Consider the following 25,777-nt stretch of genomic DNA (forward strand, 5'->3'; position numbering starts at 1 on the left):
TTTTTCGACCTCTTTCACCCAGCCTATTTTTTTATTATAGTCTATTGGATTGCCCCATAATTTCCCCCAGAATTGCACTGTTTCTTCTTTATTTGGTCTTTCTACATTTCTTGCAGTTTCTTCTTCTATGCTTTGGTAGAAACGTCTCTGATTTGACTGGAATTGGAGATTCTGCCTGTGTTGTGTAATTCTGGCTTCGTATCTGCTAATCTTCTTTGACGCTGCTGTTATTTGCTGTTTTATTATTTCCAGGAATTCTCTAATTTTCCTTGAATCTAGGTGGTATTTTTGGATCAGATACTGTTTGGTGTTTTCATTCTTCAGCTTCTTGTCTTTCATATCTTTCAGTTTACTAGCATCTGAACTAAGCCTGGAGATTTTATTTTCTAATCTAATCTTCCATTTAGGTGATGTACTACTTTCTTGTGTTACAGGTCCACTGATCTTATATCTGAGCTCTTGTGTTGTTATTGTTGCTGCACTGTACATTAGTTGGTTTGTTTCTTGCAAATTCTTGGTTGTTATTTCTGCAAGTGCAGCATTGACATCTTTTAATGCCTGAGCAAGTTGTTTTTTGGCAACTGTTTTTAGAGCTGGAAGTCGAAGCCTGGTGGTTGTTTGGTTCATGTGCTCAGTTATTTTTTGCTTTAGTTCTTGTTGCTTTTCAGTTAAACGGCATTTGGGTTTTTGAGGTGAAGGCAAAGGGGAGGTTGCCTGGTTTTGATTTTGAAACAGTTCAGCAACAGTGGCATCCTCTATTTCCAACACCTCCTCCACCTGCGCCTGAGCAACTTCTTCAATTGGTGGTAATTCTTCTTCCATATCTTGAGCCTGTGTTGCTCTTTGCAGTTCTTCCAGCTCAACTCCTGTGAATACTTTATTTCTTATTATGAATCTTCTTTGGTCTGCTAGTCTTCGTTCTGCGATTTCTCTATCTGGATGCTTCTCTTTCCAAATTTGGTACATTCTTTTAAAATAACCTCTTCAAGTTGGACTAGACTTGTAATAGCAGATCATTATTTCCTTGTTGGCATTTTTTCATATTTTTTTCCAGTTAAGCGACGTTTCTTCCAGTAACCTTGCAGTCTCCAGCCCTGGTTGTTCAACTGAAGATCCTGAGTCCTGTAGCCCACTTGCCACCAGATGTCCAGGGACTCCAGCACATGGCACAGTCCTTGTTGACCCGGCCGATGATCGATCCAGTATAGATTTATTAAAGTTATGTCTCACCATATTTTTGATGGGAGAGGCACTCTTTGTCTGGCTCCTCTGGTGAGACCTGTCCAGTATGGCTGGACCTCTGGCATAGCTCTCACCTTCCTAAGAGCACGCAAGCCCCACAACCACGCCAAGGTAGTGCCTCACTGGGGGTATTATCATCATCATCATCATCATTATTCAGTGTCTATATCAGCCTTCCAAAAATGGCTCAGGGTGGTTTACACAGAGAAATAATAAATAAATACGATGGATCCCTGTCCTCAAAGGGCTCACAATCTAAAAGAAACATAAGAAAGACACCAGCAACAGTCACTGGAGGTACTGTGCTGGGGGTGGATAGGGCCAGTTACTCTCCCCCTGCTAAATAAAGAGAATCACCACGTTAAAAGGTGCCTCTTTGCCAAGTTTGTTTGTTTGTTTGTTTGTTTAACATATTTTTATACAGCCCAAAACTTATGTCTTGAAAAACTAACGTCTTGGACTTACGTCTTGGAAACTTATGTCTACATATTTTTATACCGCCCAAAACTTAAGTTAGCAGGGCTATTATCCAATAGCCAGCTGGATAATCTTCAGACATTAAGAGGATGGATAATTACTGACCAGGTGATTTTAGATTGCCATCTCCAGACCCATTTGCCAGAAATACGGCACAATTCTGCTGTTAGTGGCAAAAGTCAAAAGGGTCCAAGGAGAGAGAACAACAATAAAAAGATGTCGGGAAGTAGGAGATAGTATTCAGCAACTGGGAGATCTGGTGCAGTGAAAGTCCTTTATGGGTTGATATTTGCTCAAAGATACCAGCTGTCAATCACTATAAGAGAAACAGGCCTGACAAAACTCTGTCTGCTGATGAACAGGAAGTCATTAGTGAGCACTTTGACCTTGATCTTTATTTTTGTATGGCCCCTAAGGACCCTTCTTTCAGAGAAGCAGCAGCAGGACCAGAAGGAATTAATTGCCCTGTTGATACCTGCAATATCTAATTCTAAATTGCTATTAATTGGGGGAGGAAAATAGATCACAAGGAATAAGATAATGGTTTCAAAAAACATGGGAAATATTAATACAGGACAAATTATAATCACAAACTAAAGCATCTTTGACTGTAAATTATAAAAGTTTTGGGGTGGGTTTTTTTTTTAAATGTCTTTTCCTCTTCTCAACTTTGACAATTCTAAGCCTACTTATACTAGGTCAGAGTGGTTAATGATAGGGATATGCAAATCAGGGGGTCTGAGTTCGAACCGGACTGGTCGACGTCAAGCCGAAACAGGCAGTCTGAGTTTGAACTGGGCTGCCCCCCCCCCCCCCGGTTCAAAGAACCGGCTTGCGGGCCAGCTTGGGAGTATACATGTGGAGGGGAATCTGGCTAGGATTCCCCTTTACAAGTAAAGAGGGATTTCCTAGACTAAGGGGGGAGGGGCAGTGAAAGGGGAATATTTACCTTTAGTTTCCTGGTGGTGGGGATGAGAGTTCCTTCATGTGTGCAGAGGCCTGAACTGGGCCGAAGGCAGTCTGGCCTGTCGTTTGAGAGACCGGGGGGGAGGGTGTTGGAGGAGCTGCTGCTGCCACCGCCTCTGATGTTGCCATCGCTGTAGCTATTGGCTGGAAACTAAAGGAAAATATTCCCCTCTTGTCACACCCCCCCCCCCACATGCTTAGTCTATTCCCTGAGCCAGCCCATGAGCCAGCTCAGCCCATTCAATGGCCAAACCACACAGGGCCTGGTTTGACTGAGCACGAGCCCAGACCTGGTTCAAATCTGGTCTGGATTTGAATCGAGAGAATGTTTATATATGTGGGGGATTTGATCTGCAATTGTGAACATGGGGGTATTATTTCCAAAAGAGCTGAAAATTTTACTACTATCCTTATGGATGGAGAACTGGAGAACTGTGGGCAAGTAGGAGGTGCCAGCAGACTCAGGGTGACCTGCAAGTGCATTGGTTTCACACAAACCTGAAGAAAAAACCCTAGGGGGCAAAATCCCCCCCCCAACTGCCCCCATCTTAGCCAATGGGACAGAGTGTTTGTGAGCTCAGACAGCTAAAACAAGCAGGTGGGTGGAGCTAATGGAACTCAGTGGTGAGGGCGGAGAGGATAGCTTCAGCAAAAAGAGGAGGAAGTTTCTCAGACTGAATAACCCCATCTGCTTCTGAGGGGGAATGCGGTCTCATGAAAATATTAAAAATATGAAGAAAATGCTGCCACTCTGCAGCTCCCGCACAAGTCAGGAAACCCTGTTCAGTTTCTGAAGGGGAAGACGTTTGAAGGAGAAGATGGTGTTGTGAGGTATTGCCCTCCCAGGTACTGGTGGGCAAATTTTGAGAGAATTTCCTCCGAGCTTCATGGAAACACTCTAGAGGTTCAGATAACCACAATAAGGCTTAACAGAAGAAACATGCCTTAGCACACTCTGTAGTATTTACACAAAACTGAGGAGCCCAGTTTCTTATCATTCACTATAGAAGCTTTAGAGTTGGATGAAAAAGAAATGGGACTGAGCATCAATCCTCCGCCTCACCAAAATCCCAGAAAACAGACAATATAAAACGTATATATTAAGTAAGACCCAAGTTAGAGCAAAGACTCGTGTCTTTGTTGCTAACTTTTGTTTTATCACCTTGCTCAGCCACAGGCTCAAGTAACACATGCATGCCAGGGATATATGGCAACATTTTGTTGCAGGTCCATACTTGTTATTCTAAAGACCTCTTCAGATATTATAAGTGCTAGTGGTGCTCACGCTTACAACTGCAAAAGTGGGGAGGAAGTCCTTCCTATCACTCACCTCCTGCCACCAGGCACACAGACGTGATGTTGTTTATCTGAATGGGAATGCACCATAAGTGTATTCACTGGTGATTCGATAAACAGCAACCTGGTTTCCCGAAATCACTGGTGAATACACTTAGGCCGCCTCTTCCTTCAGACAATGATGTTGTAAGTGTGTGTGTCCAGTGGGAGGTGGTGAGTGACAGCAGCGAGGAGGGACGTCCTCATTTTTGCAGTTGTAAGCGTGAGCACCACTCAGGCTAATACCATCTTAAGAAGGCTTATATTAACTGCGGAAGAAGGAGGGGGGAGTCCTTTTGTATGTGCAACATTCAAAACAGCTGTCAGCTCATATATGACAGCTGCAACATGCAATATGAAGCCTGCAAACAGATGTCAAACAATATATGAAGGCCCAGAATTCTAGCATACCTAAGATTCTAATGTGGTTTCCCCAGCTATAACAAAAAATATTTTAAAATCATTTATTATTTGTATCAAAGGATGCATGGTTTTAAAACACTGCCCATTCACGACAATTAGTGAATGGTGGCACACATTATAGATGTCAATATATTAGCCACAGCTGCAGTATAGAAAGCTACAGACCCTGCACAGTAATATGTGAACAAGGTTTTAGACAACTGGACCCAAGCTGGGCAGAACAGTGAGTAAGAACAAAACAAGTGCTTTTGAACTGCATGATGGATAGAATAAAAAGTCAACTCTGTCTGCTGCACAAATGTAATATACGTTCCCTGTAGCTAGCAGTCAAACTCTGCAAAAGGCTACTATTTCAAGTTGCAATTTCGTTTCTCTGTTTCCAGACGTTGTGCTACTTCTCATCACAGCAGTTTTTATAGGAATTCAATTAAAATCAACAGCTACATGAATACCTTGCTTGGGGTAAGGTTATGTTAAACACACACAAATAGGGCCTAGGGATGTGCAAACCATTTCAGTGTTGAACCAGTTCGACACTGAACTGGTTCAGTTTGACAGTTCATAGTCGACCTGAAACATCCCCGGTTCAGTTCGACACCGGACTGAAACCCCCACCCTGGCTGTTCGGGGTGTTTATGTGTGAACGTTTTTAAATATATATATTATTTTTCACTTACCCTCTCGGCGGCGGGGGGGGGGGGTTCTCCAAGACTAGGGGGGGTCCACAGAGGTTCGCCCTCCCACCACCGGCCTCCGTTATGCAGTAAATCACCCTGTTCGGGCATTCTTCAGCCCTTTCTTGGCCTCCTCTCTGTCGCAACGGCCATTTTGGAGGCCGCCACGCATGCCCAATGGGCCTCTGTGTGGTCAGAAAAAACTGAACTTGCCCGGTCCAGTTCCAGTTTGGACTCGAACCAAACTGGGCCAGCTAGTTTCATGCACACCCCTAATAAGACTAGTTCCTTAGTCTAGTAGTTGTGTTCCTTGACAGGGAGCAAGGAGAAGTGAGGTGACAAAGATGACTTGTATTATCCTACCCTGTTTCAAAATGAAAGTATTCCAATTAGATTTTGAGTGGAATAATCCCAGTCCTTTATTTTCACTGTTGTAAAACCAGAAGTTTTTGCTTGTTGATAATGGCAGCCCATTAGCCAAATTTGGCTTGTGGATAATCACCACTTAGCCCTTCGGTCCTCTTTTCCCTTCTCTTCTAACCACTCACCCACTCACCATTCTTCACATAGCAGGCCAAGGCTAAAAGGTCCAGGCCTAGGAAAGGGTAAGTTGCCTGGCACATCTTACCTCTCTATTTCCCAGTGCAGGCACCAGAGCAGTGTGAAATTTGGAGAACATCCAGCCCTAGCACAGCATCCCTCCAGTGTCTGATACCTTATGTTTCCTTTACCAGGGGTTCCCCAACCTGTGGTACTCCAGATGTTGCTGAACTACAACTCCCATCTTCCGCAGCTATGATTTATTGTGGCTGAGAATGATGGGAGTTGTAGTTCAACAACATCTGGAATACCACAAGTTGGAAACCACTGGTTTAGTCTGTGATCCCTTTGGGGACAGGGGGTCATTTTATTTCTTTTCCTGTGTAAATCACTTTGATAATCACTTTGATAACTTTTGTTGAAAGTTTAGATAGATAGATAGATAGATAGATAGATAGATAGATAGATAGATAGATAGATAGATAGATAGGAATGATAATTTGTATATCAATGACTTTACTGATTTGATAACAAGGTTTGCATGAGATGCCTCTTCCATTTGATGCTTGTTTGCTCCCTTCAGTCAACCAATCTTTTTGTTGTTTTTGTCCACAAAAGCTTGTGGACAGAGCTTGGGCCCAGGAAGGCCCAGCTGTGCTCAGTCACTGTGAAAACGAACAAGGCCCAAACAAAACAAGCCAGGGAGCGGTGAGTCATGAGCAAATGGAGGACTCTGTGGGGAGCAAGTAGTATCATTTCCTCTGCAGTGGATCTATATTAAACACGAGGGTGACATAACAAGGCTAGGTCCCTGTGGATCTGTTCTAGCACTACTACTTTGTCACTTATTTTTAGCAGTGTGGCAGAGAGCTGCTGGCACAAATTTGAAATTTTATTCAAGGCAAACCGAGGCCAGCATTAAAATCTCTCTCATGTTGCAATAATGTCATACAAATATAATATAGTGACCTCCTAATATATTTCGGTGTCTGTGTTTTTTCATTTCACCTGGCCCTAAAACGGCATAACAGTCTTAATGTATACAGTGTAATTTTCCCTACAGAAATTTTTTCAGTTCTGGCTGAGTACTTTCTAAATTAGAAAAAGCAAACGCTGACAGCAACTGCACGCCAACAAAAAGTCTCTACCCTAGGTTGGTAGAAAGGAATCATAAATATCCATGGAGAGTGTACTATATCCTAAGGGAACATTCTGCAAACGATTTCTTATTAAAGATTATGGCTGAATCTCTCATGGCTGATCACAATTTTTGGAAGAGGGCGAGACAGGATGAGGCTTGAATTTCAAAGAATATTTCGTACATATTGCAGTAAGGGGTGAGTTTTTGCTTACCATCATCCATAATGCCTATAGTGACACCTTTCCCTGTGTAACCCAGCTCCCAGGCTTCTGCCACATTCAGATCAAGTCCAGGAGTCCCATCTGCTTGCCCAGTGTTGATCTAATGCATCAAATTACATATAAAAAGCACAACAGACTTATTTGCTTGGCACAAAGCAGAATGTTTACATCCACTGAGACTCCACCCGACCCACCTGCTTCAACAGAGCCTTCATTTCGTTGGGAACACAGCCCAGGAGGAGGAGGAACAATGTTCATAAGCACTGGCAAGGCATATATGTCTCATTTAAGACATGATGACGCCTTCACAGGATAGGTAGGCTCTGTGGCATAAGCTGAGCCAGGGCCTGCTCTGGAAACCGGTTTGAAAGCTGGAGCTCAGCCCTTGAACATGTGAAGCCTTGAACATGTGAAGCCATGTGAAGATGGCAGTGCTTCTGAACAGATTGCCTCTGACCTGTGAAACTGTTGTGAGGATAAAACACAATAACCACGCACACCGCTCTGAGCTCCTCGGAGGAAGAACGGGATAGATGTGTAAAATAAATAAATGAAATGAAATAAATAAAAAGTGAAAACTTCTATTCATAACTGGAGTAAAGGGAGAAAGGATATTGGAAGATGCACCCTTTTAAGTGGTACATCTTATTTCTTTTTCTGTGCAAACCACTTTGAGAAGTTTGTTGAAAAGTGGCATACAAATATTATTATTATTATTATTAGTAGTAGTAGTAATAGACAGGCCTGAGCCCTGGCACCTGTTGCTTTCTGAAAGGAACACTGTAAATCTCTTTTTGTTTCCCCATAAAATAAGCTTGAGCCTGTTCAGAATCTAAGCCCATGCACCCAAACTGACATAACATCCAGATTAAGAGTTATCTGAATGGAGTTTCTCCATCATGCATGTCAGGAGACGTAGCTATTTTTTGCCCATTCCCTTCCCAATGCAGCCTCCTATGCCCCCTGAAAATCTGTTCCTGAAGATTCTTCAGCCCTCAAACACATATATGCAGAAGGCATAGGGGCTGCAAACCGAGGGGAGGATTGCTTCTTCCCCTTGCACAAGTGGAAGAATTCTGTTTGCACAACTCTTACTCTAGAAGATGCTACCCATGTGCTATCTAAATGGCAGCTGACTTAAGCTGCAGTTCTTGTATCCACTTCTCCATTCAAACAACATTAAATTTTAGACCAAAACCCATTAAATTTCAAGCCACTGATCTGACCAAAGTTAAGCATTTCTAACTCCCATTGATTTAAATGCAAAGATTTAAGCATGTGCTTAACTCTGCTGCTCAAGCAATTCGAATGAGCACTAACTAGTATGTCAGTTACTGCAACAGTTTGGGAATTGCTTCCCAATGGAGTTCTAGTAATGCCTGGATGCAGGAACCTCACAGGTGGTCAGTGATGTAATTTCCTGCCTTCTGAATGCCACCCAGCCGGGGGCTGAGGGTATTGTCCAGGTGGGAAGAAGCATCACTGGCTTCTTCTGCATTCAATTCTTTCTAAGCAATTTAGAAGAAAACCCAAGTGAAAGTTGCTTCAAAACCTTTCTTAAAACACATGAATCGACCCTTAAAAAGAGATTTTGCATGACCTAGCAAAATTAATTGGACAGAATAGGGGTAATCACTATTTTTCCATTTTAAGATCTGCCTCATTTTTCCCTGGGAAAATGAATGAATGAATGCGCGCGCGCGCACACACACACACACACACACACACACACATATAAAGGATTCTCACTGTTGCTTACCAAGTACCACTGCTTTGTAAACAAAGGATCATTCATGTTGATATCAATTTCATTGATGTCTCTGTAGCCTCGCTTCCTTCTCCCAAAGCCTTCTTGCTGCACAGCCTTCTTCACCTGCAATGATAATTTTAAAAATATATTAAGGCACTATTGATATTTATAAAACAATAAAGGTATTACAGGTTAATTGACCATGCAGAAGACCCTTGAATATTGTGCGTTTAACATTTGTTGTTTTGACTTTTTGCAGGCCACTTCCGGATACACAAATTTAGTTCTCACAGGGCTAGTTTTGGTTTGTAAGAGGATTTTCCAGTCGGGAATTAAAATTTAAAGCGAAACCTCCTTTAAATTTTAAATCCCCAACCCCATGAATGACCAAAACTAGTCCCATAACTAAATTTCTGAATGAATGAACAAGCAGTCTGTGTTGCCTGAAAAGGAGTTGGGGATTTAAAAGTTAAAACTCCCAAGCCTACAACCACTTCTTAGTTTAGAAGCAGCGTGGGATGCTTATTTGTGGGAATGGGGAGTGTGCCAGCTTTACAAGAACACAGATTCAGCTATCACCCTGCCATGGTCCTTACCTCGCCTCTTCTTCTCTGCATCTCCTAGTGAATATGGATGTCCAAGTCCCTTCAACAACAGATCTTTATCCATCCATTCCTGATACCAAACACACGTGCCATCCTCCCTGCTCTTGGAAATCCTGAAGAGCAGGGATTCTTGACCTTGGGCCCCCAGATGGTGTTGGACTACAACTCTCAGAATCCCCAGCCACAAAGGCCATGTCTGGGGATTCTGGGAGTTGTAGTCCAACAACATCTGGGGGCCCAAGGTTAAGAAACCCTGCTGTAGAGCATATAGCATTTACCTCCTGCTGTTCTAGGCAGAAGGAGCATAATGAGTTATTGACTGAAAAAAGGCCATCCTACCAGCAGCTACAAGCCATTGTGCTGTTCTTTGCAAAGAGCTGCCCTAGGCAGCCACCTAGAGTAATCCAATATTAATAGCAATAGCAATAGCATTTACATTTATATACCGCTCTATAGCTGGAAGCTCTCTAAGCGGTTTACAATGATTTAGCATATTGCCCCCCAACATTCTGGGTACTCATTTTACCGACCTCGGAAGGATGGAAGGCTGAGTCAACCTTGAGCCCCTTGGTCAGGATCGAACTTGCAACCTTCTGGTTACAGGGCGGCAGTTTTACCACTGCGCCACCAGGGCTCAGTGCCTTTTAAGGCGTGATCAAATAGATTGTCTCAGTTTCTCCATCTCAGAACTCTATCGCTTCAATCTGCTGCAAGCATAGACCAGGCCATCGTCCCCATGTAGGGTAGTAATGATATATCTTAAATCATTTTAAGTCTGCAGTGCAGATACACTCAGAGAACATGATTATATGTTGGGCTGCATTGTGGTGCATGAGTGACATGTTACAAGGATCATGGAAGCAGCCCTGCTGGTGTGGGTGATGGTGGTGATAGTAAGGGAGAATGAAGAGTTAGGAGGCAAGCAGAGCAAGATGAATAGGGCAGATCTAGCAATAGGGAAAGATTGCAGTCAAGGTGTTTATTAACACTCCCATATATGCTTGCATACAATATGTTAAAAACAGGCTGTCCTCTGCCTCACCCACTTGCTCTTTCTCTGTGCTTGTCATCAGCACATTTTGCGCTTGTTCAAACACCAGGAGAGAGTGCAGGGAATTCTGAGTACTTCGTTTCAGAGAACAGCTAACAGTAGCCATGGCAGAATTGTTATGGCTGGGAGTTCCAAGTAAGCACACTCAGATTGGGGGTATTAGCCCTATTAAATATAGCCAGAGGCTGAATGAGAGGTAGAATAGCAGAAATAAATGGAACACCAAATCATTAAGAGAAGGTGATTCACAAATCTCAGTTTATGCTCTTTTATAGAGGGATACCCAATTGAATTAAAACCAGAAGACTTCAATTGGTGAAAGAAAACACCATTTTTCAGAGTACATAATTAACCAGTGGAACATTACTGTCACAAAGTATTATCGAGGTAATGTGCTATGAAGCACTCAGGAAAAGATTAAAGGTTTCCATGAATGAGAGCATCTATGGCAGAATAACCAAACTATATAGGAACTGAAAATGCAGATGCTGCTATGGGCACAAGCAAACTATGGATAGCTTAAAAATGAAGGCATATTGACTTAGGAATGGGAGAATGTGTGTGATGGGATAAACACTTGCAGCTTTGTGTCTATAATTTATTAATCAATTTTTCTTCTTTACCAGTCTCAAGGACTTAGGAAGGTAACAGGTATCTTTGACTTTATTTTCGCAACCATCCTATGAGGTAGGGTAGGGACTTGCCCAAGATGACCTAGTGAGTTTCATGTCTCAGCAGAATTTCCCACATGCAAACTGAACACTATGTCTACTGTGGATAGTGCTGTATGCCAAGTGGGTAGCTGTGATAATCTATTGTAGAGGGGGGTGGGAACACAGTTATGGTCATCTTATGCCATAATCAAATTATGCCACAATAAAATCATTGGGCCACAGGCCTCCGTGTGGATAGTGTAAATTATGGCTTCTTGATTGCATCAGCTTTGTGAGAACTTCAGCACATGTTCAGATCACCAACTCAACACGTCTACAAAAATCATAAAGGCATGGATGGCAAAAAGGATGTGGCAAATTGCTATTTGGAAATGAGCTGAAGCAATCGCATATATGGGGTGGTGTTTCCTAGCATACCTCATTATGGGATAGATTTTAGCAAATTAGACTGTGGTGGGGGACAGCTGGGACCTTAGGCCAAATTCAGGCCACATATGATTACCATTTAGCTTGCTACTCACCTATGCCCTCATCTATACAAAGGCTGCATTCACACGTAACATGAAACCAGAGGTTGCCAAATCACATTGCAAATTCCCTGCTAACTGAAAAAGATAGCCCTCTTAAAGCCCTCATAAAGCGGTGGTTATCTAATATTTAGCAGCGGGAAAGCAGCTGGCCCTATCCAACCCCAACGCAGTATCCCTCCAGTGGCTGTTACTGGTGTCTACCTTGTATTTCTTTTTAGATTGTGAGCCATTTGGGGACAGGCAACCATCTGATTCATGTATTTGTTTTTCTATGTAAACTGCTTTGAGAACTTTGGTTGAAATTTAAATATTTGTAGCAGTAGTAGTAGTAGTAGTAGTAGTAGATGTTCATCCAACTGCAGCCTAGCAACCTCCATTTTCAGGGCAAGGGAGCCCCTCCCTCTTCCTGGTTTGCTGAGACCGCATCCCAGCAAGCTTCATAGTGCTCTCACTGCCAGACTGTGGGCAAGGAGTCAGCATGTCTCCAGAGCAGCAGCCATTGGCCATGATCTTCAAGGGGGCATGCTGAGTGCAATCATGCCTTTTGGGGATGGTCTGCCCTCCCTCGGCAGGGAAAGGGTATTTAAATCTCTCCAAAGGATCCTGGGGTCCAGGGGTGTATCTAGGGTAGGGCAGGCAGGGCACGTGCCCCGGGCGCCACTTGAAGGGGGGCGCAATTTCTTAAAAATAAAAATAAAAATGGCCACCAAAAACAAAACGGCCACCGTGCATTCTCAAATGGCCTCTGTGAGGCCCTAGGCCATTTCAGGCCTTGCAGAGGCCATTTGAGCATGTGTGGTGGCCATTTTGTTTTCAGTGGCCATTTTTTAAAAAAACAATTATTTTAAAAAATGGCCACTGCACATGCTCAAATGGTTCCTGTGAGGCCCCAGAGGCCTGAGGAGGAAGGGGTAACCTTTGCAGACTCCCACCCACCCATGGCCTATAGGAAACGCCCCGAAGGGGCTACAGGTAAAAAATATTTTTAAAATTTAATATAAGTCACTGTACACATATTCAGTTTGGCACTATGTACAGAGAATCAGGGCTTGTGAATACTGAGCTGAAGCTTATGATCTAGGATTGTATTCATTTGTTCTTACTTTGCTTCTTGTGATAAGTGTGTATGTATGTATTGGTTTGTTTCGGCCCAAGGCCAGCATAAATACAAGAAAAAGAAGGGAAACAACAACAACAACAACTTGTGATAAGTGAGTTAAATGTGATGTCTTAATAATATGGCTATTAATGTTGAGTTTGTCTTTGAATCAGTGTGAAATCCTTAATATTAAGGCCCACTGGGAGTTTCTTGCTCTCTTTCTCTTATTTTAACTGACTTTCTGAAAGACTAAAATATATTCCAAGCAGTGACACAGTTTACTCTGCATATCCTTTAATTATTTTCAGAGTATCTGGGAAAAGTCAAATTCTCCATTGATTTTTAAAACTTATGTAATAGTGATGCTACAATGCATAGTAGAGAATTAGACAGGCACGTCTGTTTAATTTTCCAAGAACATCTCCACATAGTATTTGGGTATTTCATGAGCCCCAGCATACTGAAATGTGTAGTTTTCCAGCATTTTTTGGTCTGGCTATGTCCACTGCTAAATAGTTTTTGAAATATTAAAAGATTAACGAGCTTGACTTGTATTTTTCACCTGATATTATGGTAAAATAATCTGAAAGATGGGTGTCATGTTTGGACAGGGGGCGCAATTTCAGTGCTTGCCCTAGGCACTATTTTCCCTAGATACGCCTCTGCTGGGGTCTGGCCTGCTGTGACCAAGTATGCTCTTTCGAGGGCTCAATCTGGCAAAGGAATCCAGAGAGGCCAAGCCACACTCATGTCCCCATGGTGGCTTGCCACCTGCGGAATAACACTCATGAGAGGGCCAGTCTACTGGGGAGAACCTTAGACTCACAAAAACCTTTGGTCTTCCATTGAGTTGCATGCTCAAGAGATGAGCTAACCAAAAAAAGAGCCCCCCACGTGTGGGCCCCCCTGCTCTCTCTGGTTAATGACAGAACTTTTGCACAGCAACCCCCTCCTCTCCAGGGAAGCCTTTCACACACCCAAAGGAGATTTTGGTACTGCATATGTCTTAGCATAGCCAGATGGGCAGCAGGGCTGCCCTTAGAGAACCCTGGTAGGGTGCAGGGCCCAGGGCAAATAAGCCAGTGCAGGACCCCCTTCTAGTTAATTCTAATGGGAGTTAAAAGAGGCCGTTGCCCGGGGCCGTCGCCCTGCTTGCCATGCCCTAAGGACAGCCCTGATGGGAAGACTCCAATTCAAACTTTCCAAGTTTGGGCCAGTGTTGCACCATATACAGATATGCCACCATGGGGAATCACAGGAGAGGGGAGCCCCGATTTTCAGCTACCTCAGGAGATTGGGGTCACTTTTCCAGGCAAAAACAAGGATGGACATGTTTAAATGGGTGGACAGGCTGGCAGAGGGCATGCTTTGACAGCTTTTTTGCGGCAGTTGCCAAGACTGGGAAATCTATTGCTGAGGTACCTGTCCCTGCTTGTACAGGGCAACTTGGCTGGGCAGCATCTGTCATCTGGCCTGACACTCTCATGCGAGAGCGGTCCATGGGAGAAGGGGATGTCAACACACTTTATTAGCGATTCTGCCCAACACCCCTGTCCCCACAGAAGGTTCTTCTCATGAGTTGTGAAGGGGTATCCTTATGGCCTTACACTCTCAATAGTGAGTGGTCTGCTCAGGTACAGCATCAGTCATCACCACATACAGTGGTCCCTCTACTTACGAAATTAATCCGTTCCGAATGCACATTTGTAAGTCGAAAAGTTCGTAAGTCGAAAAGCGGTTTCCCATAGGAATGCATTGGGAACGGATTAATGCGTTCCGGAGCCTAGAAAAAAGACCCAGACCCCCAGTAAGGCTTGCAAACTGCATAGGAACATTTCTTTTCAAGAATAAACAGGCAGTAAACAGGCAGGCAAGTCAATGAAACTGCATGTAAAATTCGTAAGTCGAGGAAACCCCATCTAAAAATTTGTAAGTCGAAAAAACCGCATCTAAAACCGGATCTAAAACTGCCGTTTGTAACTCGAAAAATACTTATGTCGAGTAGTTCATAAATCGAGGGACCACTGTATGTCAAATAGCTCCTTTCACTGGGGCAATGCTGATCCTGCTGCCTGGCCCTTCTCATGTGTAAGCCTAGGGACCACACATGTCCCCCCAAGGGGAAGGGACTGGGCCCTCCTTCCCCAACATCACTGCACAAAAAATAGACAGTCATTCAAGCACTCTTGGTTGGGGCTGCCTTTTAAACCCAGCCCCGGGTTGCTGTCACATGTTGCTGTCCCAGCACTCTAATGGGGTGCCCTGCTTATGTTGCCGCCTTGAGTGCATGTGCTTGTGAACATACATCTTTGTAGCTTCGTTTTCAGAGAGCTAAGCACAGTGTGTCCATCTGCTCATCCTGTCCCCTTTCTCTCCTGATTGCCAAGACAGGGGAGCATGGGGCAGAGTGGGAAGAGGGCATGTCTCTGTGTGATTTTGCCATTTGAAAGGCTTTGTTGGATCAGGGAGAGGGGGCAGGGCAAGGGCTTGGAGAGGTGGCCAGTGAGAAGTGTCACTCGCATGGAGCGAGCACAATCCTGGGTGGGTCTGGCTGCTATCCCGAGGATTACGGTTCCAGAAAGTGAATAAAACTGCGATTATGGCACTGTCCATGTAGGGACACAATTTTACCACTGAAGAACCTCAAGTTATGGCAGGGAAACTCACTACAAATTAAGGTTCAAATTGGAATTTGGAAAAGCAAATCTCAGGTTGCTTTTAACACGAAACCGCAGTTGCATGCATTCGGACACAACGGACTTCCAACCTGTCCCATTTAACTGCAGTTTCATGTTATGTGAAAATGTGGCCACTGTCACTCATACATTACCTACTGTTTTCATCTATCCTATTTGTGGGAAGTCTGTGGCCCTAGAAATCTTTCTGATCTAAGGACTTACAGGAATGACAACTGATTTGCTTCTATATTTTAATCTGGAAATTGATTTTGTTGTCTTGCTGTTTGTAGCCTATTTGTTTTATTGGTTCTTAGTTGCTCTTCTATTTATGTTGGCCAACATCAAGACTAACAAAGTGCATGTGTAGCAATGCTGTGTGCATGCTAGAGAGGAAGATCAATTTTTGCCAATCTCCTCTTCCCTCTAAAGATAACTGTGACTCCCAAAAAGATATCCCCGAGGGTCACGCAGCACTCAAGGGCATATTTTGCGGGCTATTAGTTGACTTCAGAGGGAAAGGGGAAATCACCCCTCCCCTGATGCACACACTACACATTCACAGTACCAGCACTTTGCTAGTCTGGGCATGAGCCATTGCTTTTATCTTGATGGTTGTTGTTGCAAGTATTGTTGTGAGCCAAAAATTTCTTTAAATAAATACATAATTAAAATATATGTTAAAATTGCTTCTGTAATTTGGGTTTCATCTTTACAGTATCAAAATGATTCATTTCTGAACTAGGTCATCAGAAAGTGTCCAAAAACTGTTTCATGTCTAAAAATGGAAGTATCTTCATATCATAGAGACAATGAATGGATCACTTTAGACATTGCCTCTTCTAGTAATTATCTCTCTATCTATTACATAGACGATATTCAGTCTATTCCCCCTCCCTCTCCCTGCCCACTTTCCTAAAGATCAATGTTGTGTTGTTCCACAACCCCTATCTTCTTTCAGGATTAAATGTTAATGAAAGGCTGTATATGTGTGTGTGCATGTGCACGCACACGTACACACAAACTTGTGTGCACGCCCCCTTGCAGGAGTATTTCTAACTCACAAATTGTGGAGTCTCAAGCACCAGGATTGTGTTTTTTGTTCTTGTTGAATGGCTGGCTAATATATATTCATCGGTTTGGGTTGTTGTATTTTTGGCAGTACAGAGTTCAGCTGGCTTAGTGGCTTTTGTGAAGCAAAGGGCAGCTTCTGGTCTTTGTGAGAGTGCAGGGGGGAACTGGCTCCTGTTTTACTTTGATCACCTCCTAGTGCTTACATTTTTATTTCATTCTAGTATACACAATTGTGACCATCTCATTTCAACAATATGAAATGTGATAGATTAGAGCTTTATTATTTGACTATTCAATAAGCAGATGTAAAAAATTCACCTGAAAAGCAGGCAGCATGAATCATAAGCTTACCACCTTGACCTCACCACCCCACAGCATCTTAAAACCTCTTCCAAGGCCATGATTAAATCTGTCCCTTCATTTTCACTGTTTTCTGCATTGCTTCGATATCCATGAAATTTGTGGAGTACCCCAGATATTCTTGCACATAGTTTCTACATTTTGGGGGTTCTTGATTTTTTTCCTTGGGGAGTGGGGAGAGTTGCATAAACCAAAACACTTTATTGTGACAAGGTAGTGCATGCATATTACATTTGACATCTATCCATCTATTTCATTTTATGTTGCTGATCTTCCTTGATAACCATCCTGGAAGGATGGCCACAGCATGTGCGGAGGCCATGTGCATGCAAGCATCGCATGAGGGCAGCTGGGAGAAGTCCCGCCGGCACATGAGCATAGCTAGTGGGAGCTCCGCAATTACAGAAGTAGTGGCAAGCAGAGGAGGAACAAGTACGGACCTGCTCTCCTCAGTGTTAAAGGGGATGTGTAATCCCTCCGTTTTGAACAAAAGCTCAAAAGCGTCAATGCTTTTTCTATCTTGCTTCTTCAAAGTCCAGCTTTCGCATCCGTAGAAAGTCACAGGAAAAACCATGGTCTGAATGATTCTAACCTTTGTAGGTGTAGACACATCATGGCATCTAAATATCCTTTCCAAGGCCTTCATTGCAACCCTACCAAGTGCTAGTCTGTGGCGTATTTCTTGACTGCTGGATCCTTTACTGTTGACGTTGATCCTAAAAAGCAGAAGTTATCCACCACTTCAATGTCTTCATTGTCAATTCTGAGGCTGGTTGCTGTACCCACTGTCATTAGTTTAGTCTTCTTTACATTTAGTTGTAGTCCCATTTTTTCACTGTGCTCCTTGACTTTCATTACTAGAACTTGCAGATCATCCACATTCACAGCTACCAGAGTGGTGTCATCAGCGTAGCGAAGGTTATTGATGTTTCTTCCTCCAGCTTTACAACCGCGCTCATCATCTTCCAATCCGGCTTCTCTCAGTATATGTTCAGCATATAAATTGAATAAAGAAGGAGAAAGTATACAGCCTTATCTTACTCCTTTGCCAATCTGGAACCAGTCTGTTTCACCCTGTTCCATCTGTTCGCTACTTGCTTCAAAAATCGAACCTAGTGGATAACTGTGGCACCCCTGCTGCAAATCCCCTTTTACCCAAGATTACAATGGACAAAAGAAATTAGCATGCACACTATGGGAGCAGACGACTCTGTCATACTAAGTCAAATCACAAAAAACAGATCCACAACCATAAGGACAAAAACACACATGAGAGATAAAATGTGATAAGAAAACTGTAGGGATGTGCCTGAAATGTGATTTGGCATACAAATTGTGGGCACATCCCTTTAAACCCATGCGTTTACACAGCCCCTTTAAAATGGTGGGGAGCAGGTCCATACCTGCTCCTCCACCGATCACTGCCACTGCTGTAATCCCCCCAGCTATGCCTATGCGCAAGCGGGGCATCTCCCAGCTGCCCCTGTGCGATGCTGGCACACACATAGGCTCCACATCTCAAGTGTGCCAAATCACATTATCAATCATGTTTTGGCACACCCCTAACTTGAATCATATATCAATAATAATAATAATAATAATAATAATAATAATAATAATAATATCATATATGAGAACACTAACAAAGACCAAGAAGTATAATAAATAGTATCAAATCAAGTAGAACACTATGCTAGGGATGTGCAGAACCAATTCCTGCACGAACCAGACCACAGCAAACTAGGCTGGTTCGAGCGGTTCAATCATGAACTGCTTCAAACCAGTTCAAACTGATTTGTCACAGTGACCAGCCCAGCCAATTGGTTCAACTGAATGGTGCCAAACAATCCATGTAAACCTCTACACTTTACAATACATTATATATGCATTGTTATAACACAATAGGAACCCGGTAATTTACTGTTTCAAAAAGCTTTATCAAGTGTCCAAGTGTAAGTCCAAAACTAATTACTGTAAAAGTAGGCAGTATCTTCCAAGTAGGTAAAAAGTCATATAGAAAAACCTTAGAAACATAGAATGAATCTTCTTCTGAGAAAACTTGAAAATCTTTTCTTGTATGGATAGATGACTTCTGATACTCAATCATATAGTTCTCACACTGTCAAACTCTTTTGCAAACAGAATTCCAAATGTTTTCTTCTTAGAATGACTTCTGATGCACAGTCATACAATTCACATATCATCTAAGAAATATCATACATAAATATTGTAAAAAAAGTTATCAAATTATTTTAAAACCATCTTATAATTTGGTGACAAAGCCAATCTATTTCATCTCATAGGCTGAAGCACTACTACAAAGTGACTAAATCTACAAAAGTATTAGCCCCCTATGAATGGTTCATAAACTCCTTAAACAATAATCAAATTTCATAAAATCCTCAATGAATACATATCTTATATACAAAACCCCTCTAAAGTTATCCTCTTAAAAGCAAGAAATGCTAACTCTCAAATTTGTATAATCATCTCATCAAATATGGAAAAACCTCTCACTACACTCTTTTGCAAACCAATCCTTACTGCTGAAAAGTCTCTGAGACAATGAGATAAGTAAGAAGGGCCTATTTATATCAGCTGTGTGAAATCTACCAAATGGACCCTAAGGTCTTAAGAGATTTTTAAAGAGATAAAGGCAATTTGTTAGTAGATCCGGTCTCAAACGTTATCTCAAATTACTAAATAATAGTTAATAACTAAATAAACTGTAGTATGCCAACAGGAAAAAAGGCCTATATATCTATTATGTAGAGTCTATTAACCAGATCCAAAGATCTCGTCTAAAAAGAAAGGTTTTATATGTGAAAAACAATCTAAAACAATATCTCACATGTATAAATAGACCTATTATAAATATGCTGCCAAGCTCACTGAGACCCAATTGGGAAGGTAGACATGAAATTGAACATCCAAAAAAAGTCCTTTGAATCATTTTAAAGACAAATCTTCACCCTTTCTTGTATTAAATGTAACTTTCTCTATAGCAAAAAATCTAATGCTTTCAGTCAAATGTCTATATATAACAAAATGAGCTGTAAGAGGAGCCTCCATGTTCATAGTTCTAATTTTACTTTTGTGTCCCGTAATACAAATCCTTAAAGGTCTGTTGGTCTGATGCACACTAAAAAAAACCCACAAGGACAAACAATGGCATATACTACATTACTGGACTAACATGTCAAGAGTGAAGAATTACCTTGGGACCTATACCTGGACACTTGATAAAGCTTTTCAAAACAGTTAATCACTGAGTTTCCATTGTGTTATAACATTGAGTGTTATAACGACTTCTGAACCCAAACCTCTCTCTGATTTCTCAGAGAGAAAATTGAGGCAGTGGCCAGGAGTGCTTTTTATCAGCTTCAGCTGATTCACCAGCTACAGCCATTTCTGGAGATAAATGACCTTAAAACTGCGGTGCATATGCTGGTAACATCTAGATTTGACTATAGCAATGCACTCTACGTTGGGCTGCCTTTGTATGTAGTTCAGAAACTGCAGTTAGAATGCAGCAGCCAGGTTGGTTTCCAGGGTTGCCCAAAGAGATCATATTACACCTATTTTAAAAGAATTACACTGGCTACCAGTGAAGTTTCCAGGTGAAATACAAAGTGCTGGTTATTACCTACAAAGCCCTAAACAACTTGAGTCTGAGGTATGTAAGAGAGGGCCTTCTTCATCAACCCCACCTCGTCTGGGTCATCTCTTTAAGATCATCTGGGGAGGTCCGGTTGAAGTTGCCACCAGCTTGGTTGGTGGTGATTCGAAATGGGGCATTTTCTAGAGTTGCCCCAGGATTCTGGAACGTGCTTCCTAACACAATTAGAGTCTCACCTTCTTTGAATGTTTTTAAGAAGGGCCTAAAAACATACCTGTTTAGTCAGGCTTTTAGTTTATAGTTTTAAAGCTTCAGTTTTAGAGGTTTTATTGTATTTTAAATTGTTTTAATTATGTTAATGTTTTAATTGGTTTTATATTGTGAACCACCCCGGGACCTTTTTGTATGGGGCAGTATATAAATGAACTCAATCAATCAATCAATGAATCAATAATAAATATATCATGGATTGTATCATATAATGTTTTACTTGGTTTGATACTACTTATATTTCTTGGTATTTGTTAGTGTTCTCATATAATGTTATTATTTTATTATTATTGATATATGATTCACTTATTCAAGCACAGTTTTCTTATATTTTATTTCTCATGTGTTTTTTTGTTCTTATGGTTGTTGGATCTCATTTTGTTTTGTTTTGTTTTTGTGATTTGATATCTCAGATCTGGGTTAGTATGGCTAACCTGCCATACTACTTTCGACCACTGTTCCCTCTAAGGCATGAGCAAGTCTGTGTGCTCACACATTTTCTGGTGTCCGCTCAGTTAATTTTAGATCCCACTCAGGTTAAATCAGAAAGGCCCCATTCTGGATGCATGTGCGCACACACTGCCTTGATACTGCCACCCAGAACAAAACTCATTCTGCACACAGATGAAAAAACTTAGAGAGAACACTGCCTTCAACTCTTTTAAAGACTATTGTGTGTTTCCAGCCTCAGTCATACTCAACCATGTAGGTTTGTCCTTTGCGTAAGAGTTGTATTTATTTATATCCCACCTTTATCAAAGATCAGTTAAATTAAATTAAAACAAAAGAGCAACCAAATAGCATCCAACAGTAGCATAAGTAAGGTAAAGTGTGCCATCAAGTCAAGTAACAAGTGCCAAAAAAACCAAAAACACAGGAAAGAAAGAGAGCCCAACTAAAATACATTTTAAAAGCTCTGCTGGCAAAGGAAAGACTTAAGATACTACCAAAAAATGGTCAGAGAGCAAGCCAAACAAAGCTCGTGCAGCAGGAAATTCCACCGGGGTGGGTGGGTGGGAGTTTCCTTTGTTTCTGATTGGCTGGCTACATGCCGAAACTCAGTATACACCTTCTCTAACCCTGACTGATAGGCTTCAGAAAATTAGTACTGAGTACTCCCATTGAAATTAATGAGATAAGTAAACATGTCTAATTAATTTTAGTGGGAGTACTCATTAATAACTTCATCTGGATATAAGCCAAAGACTGGAGCAGCCTGTCTCATGACTGTAACATTTAAATTTGTGCATGTGTGCACTTGTTGGAAAAAATATTCTGAATCCCTGGGTTAAGCCATAGTGAGTGGCCCAGGGGGCCCAGTAAGCTTTGTAGGGCAATAGGGATTTCAACCCAGGTCTAAGTTCAACACTCTAACCATGGCATCTTGTTGGTTCTCAACGTGGCTCCCTGATGAAATAACTTGCATGGTACAAGTTATTTATAAGTGCTTCCCATGTAAACATGAAGCAATCTTATGTTTGTTTAACTAAGCTTTATTTATATTGTGAACCGCCCAGATACTTTTTTGTATGGGGCGGTACATAAATGTACTAAATAAATAAATAAATCCAGGAACAACTTCATTTTCTCCTTCTCCATTCCCTCCCTTTTCCTTTCTGACTCCACCCCACACACTCTCTGCAGGATCTCCACAGTGCCAAACTGTACATACTAGCCACAGGCACACTTTATATAGTTTGGCATACACAAAAAAAGAGATGTACACTTAAAATGTACAGTGGTACATCTGCTGGTCACCTCCAGACTGCAAGGCACTCTAGGTGAGGCTGTTTTTGTATGTAGTCCGGAAACTACAGTTGGTCCAGAATGCGGCAGCCAGGTTGGTCTCTGGGTCATCTTGAAGAGACCATATAACTCCTGTATTGAAGGAGCTACACTGGCTGCCAATATGTTTCTGGGCAAAATACAAGATGTTGGTTATAACCTATAAAGCCCTAAACAGCCTGGGCCCTGGGTATTTAGGAGAATGTCTTCTTTGTCATGAACCCCATCGCCCACTGAGATCATCTGGAGAGGTCCGTCTGCATTTGTCACCAGCTTGTCTGGTGACCACTCAGGGACAGGCCTTCTCCGCTGCTGCCCCGAGGCTTTGGAATGTGCTCCCTAGTGAAATAAGAGCCTCCCCATCTCTGACAGCTTTTTAAAAAGTCTTTAAAGACGCATCTGTTCACCCAGGCTTTTAATTAATATTTTTTAAATGGTTTTAATGCTGTTTTAAAATATTGTTTTAAAATTTTAAAATTGTAGTAATGCTTTAAACTTTTTGTTTTTGTTTTAACTAATGTTTTACTTTCTGTTTTTATTTTGTTGTAAACTGTCCAGAGACATAAGTTTTGGGCAGTATAAAAATATGTTAATTAAATTAAATTAAATTAAATTAAAATATAATTTGTGAAATGGCCCTTTTTCTAATATCAGTAATAAAAATCTGTTTTAAAAGTCCTCTAGTCTATTTTATTTTCCCACACACGATTAGATCATTAAAACATTCCCTGCCCTCCTCATCATCTAAATGAGAGGAAAGAATTCACATTCTCCAGAAGGTGCCCTCATGATGATTTTTATTTTTTACATTTATATCCCGTTCTTCCTCCAAGGAGCCCAGAGCAGTGTAGTACATACTTAAGTTTCTCCTCACCACAATCCTGTGAAGTAGGTTAGGCTGAGAGAGAAGTGACTGGCCCAGAGTCACCCAGCAAGTCTCATGGCTGAATGGGGATTTGAACTCGGGTCTCCCCGGTCCTAGTCCACCACTCTAACCACCACACCACGCTGGCTCTATGAAATACCAGCAAGAAAAAATGACACTTAAATATGGGGGCTATTCATATGACTGTGCAGGCAAGCAGGGGCTGGGCCAACTCACCATCCCACCCCCCCAGAGTGGCCAAATGTTGCTGGGAGTGCTTCAAAAGCCTTCGGATATCCCACAATGCACCACATGATGTGTGTGGTGCATTGGGGAATTCTCCCAGGAATGTGCTCTAGGTGTCTGTCTCTATGTCCACCTGGGCAGAATGCAGCCCTAGCAAGCCCATGACCCTGGAGCCAGGGCTAAGCGCACACTTGCGCCTTTAACCCTGGCTAAAAGCTGGGTTTAAAAGCTGGGCTAGGCAGCACTGCCCCATCTGGATCGGGTTAGGCTGCACGTGAGAACAACTTCATTGAGTTTTAATATACTTCCATTTAGGCATGGTGCATAAAATGCCCGGAATGCTAATAAACCAGCAGGACATGAAGCAGAACAAATGAACAACTTAATCAATAGACTACAGGCCTTCTCTGGGGAATGTCGGGAGGAAGCATCCTAACACAGTAACTCAAAGCCATGCTGTGCCCTCCAAGGAATGCCAAGAAAACTATCTACACATTTTCTACAAGAACTGTTAACAGGCCTTATTAGCTGGTGTTGCTAAGAACATTGGACTTGCTGTTTTCAATGTGAAACACCAGCATGAGCCCTGCTGAATGTAACCAAGGGCTGATTTTACTAGGATTGGTTCACTCACGCAGCCCTTCTTTTACAAAGAGACCACATCCGTGTGCTCCTGTTTACAGCATATAATGGAGGAACAGAGAGACACATGATGTCTTGGATATGGGCATATGCATTTGCATATGCACACTTCTGCAGACAGAGATCCTAAGAGTGCATTTGTGCCAGGACACAGCTACTACACTAGCTCCCTGTGCCATGTCTGGAATCTGCGTTCCACATTAGAGCTAGCACAAGCTTGTTTGCGCATGTGCAACAGGTGCGCAACCTGTGGCCCGTGTCATATATTTTAAAGGAAACTTTTGCAGAAGAGCGCAATTTCAAAAATCCTCATGCCTTCACACAGCTATGCTGTTTTCTTGTGCTAGAGCAACTTTGCTTGTTACGCAAGCCCACTGTTAGAAAGTCAGCCGTGGACCTTCTGCTGACAAGAAAGCGTTGTTGGCTTCTGGGATACATTTTTACAACAAGCAGTACAGTATGAAGTGGAAGTACTCCATCAGGCTAAGCAGTGAGCAGAGGTCAGAATGGATGGAACAACCGAAGTTATCCAAGAAGAAAAATGAACTTGCCGAGTAATATTTCTGATCTTAGCAACAGCAGCCTCATCTTCTGAGTATTTTCTTCAACAGCTTGAGCCCCATTCCCATTAAGAACCCAGATCTTCCCATTTTCTTCTCTCATTCCCCCATACCCCTGCAAATAATATTCAAGTACAGAAGAGTATCTCCCGCCTCTGTCTTACAACTGTACTCTCTGCTCAGCCCTGAGTGCAGCATTCACCACCATCAGCTATGGAAGTCTAAAGCAAGAGAAGTTCTACAGTACCACACAAGCACATACACAGACTCTATCAAAACACACCCTCTTGATAGAGTTCAAAACCCTCATGCTCTCAGCAGTTCTTTCCTCATGCTTCTATTACCAGTGTTAATTACACACATTTAGGGCGCTAAAAAGATAATCCATTTATATTTAACCAAGTGGCACTAGCTGACCTGGCTACAACCTCTCTTTGTGACTTCCCTGAGACTTTACCCTTGCTTGGTAAATTGGAGGAGCTTGAAAGGGGGAGGAAAGCTGGGGGAAAGAATCAATATTTTTCTGCATTTAGTATGCCTCTCACAGTGTTGAGTACAGATTCAAGGAATCAATGCGAACAATGAAGCTGAGAGGAGTTTTCAGCCCGTTCAACTAACCAATCAATATTGCATTCACCTAATCACTCCTTTGAAATTCAAATTGGTTAAACTGGAAACTTCAGGGTGGATGAAAAGAATGATGAAACGATGAGATTTCGGTAGTTCAGAAGTGCATGCAACATTAATGTCCTACACATTTTTATTAAGGAAGTAAGAGGAGGGAAGGAAGCAACTCCAATTCCTTATTTCAGGAGACCTACGGTACAATTGAGGCCAAGGAAGGCCTGACTGGCTGGAGGTCTCCTAGAGATCAGAGTTTTCCACTGGTAGTGGCAGTGGTGCTTTCCAAAGGCCTCTGTCTTTCACACACACACCCCTCTTCAAATGCACAG

The 25,777-nt window shown here is 42.2% G+C and overlaps 1 protein-coding gene across 2 annotated transcripts in view; it reads right to left on the reverse strand.

The window, feature by feature from the left end:
- PCSK2 (proprotein convertase subtilisin/kexin type 2) overlaps nt 1-25,777 on the reverse strand; it is a 154,519-nt gene that overhangs the window by 75,479 nt on the left and 53,263 nt on the right. For both annotated transcript variants that reach the window (XM_053284519.1, XM_053284520.1), the window contains 2 exons: nt 8,779-8,892; nt 7,011-7,119 (listed from right to left, as the gene is read on the reverse strand). In XM_053284519.1, coding sequence (XP_053140494.1) covers nt 7,011-7,119; nt 8,779-8,892 — 223 coding nt within the window. The remainder of the gene's footprint in view (nt 1-7,010; nt 7,120-8,778; nt 8,893-25,777) is intronic.

This window comes from Hemicordylus capensis, chromosome 1 (assembly GCF_027244095.1).
Source record: "Hemicordylus capensis ecotype Gifberg chromosome 1, rHemCap1.1.pri, whole genome shotgun sequence".
Classification (NCBI taxonomy): domain Eukaryota; kingdom Metazoa; phylum Chordata; class Lepidosauria; order Squamata; family Cordylidae; genus Hemicordylus; species Hemicordylus capensis.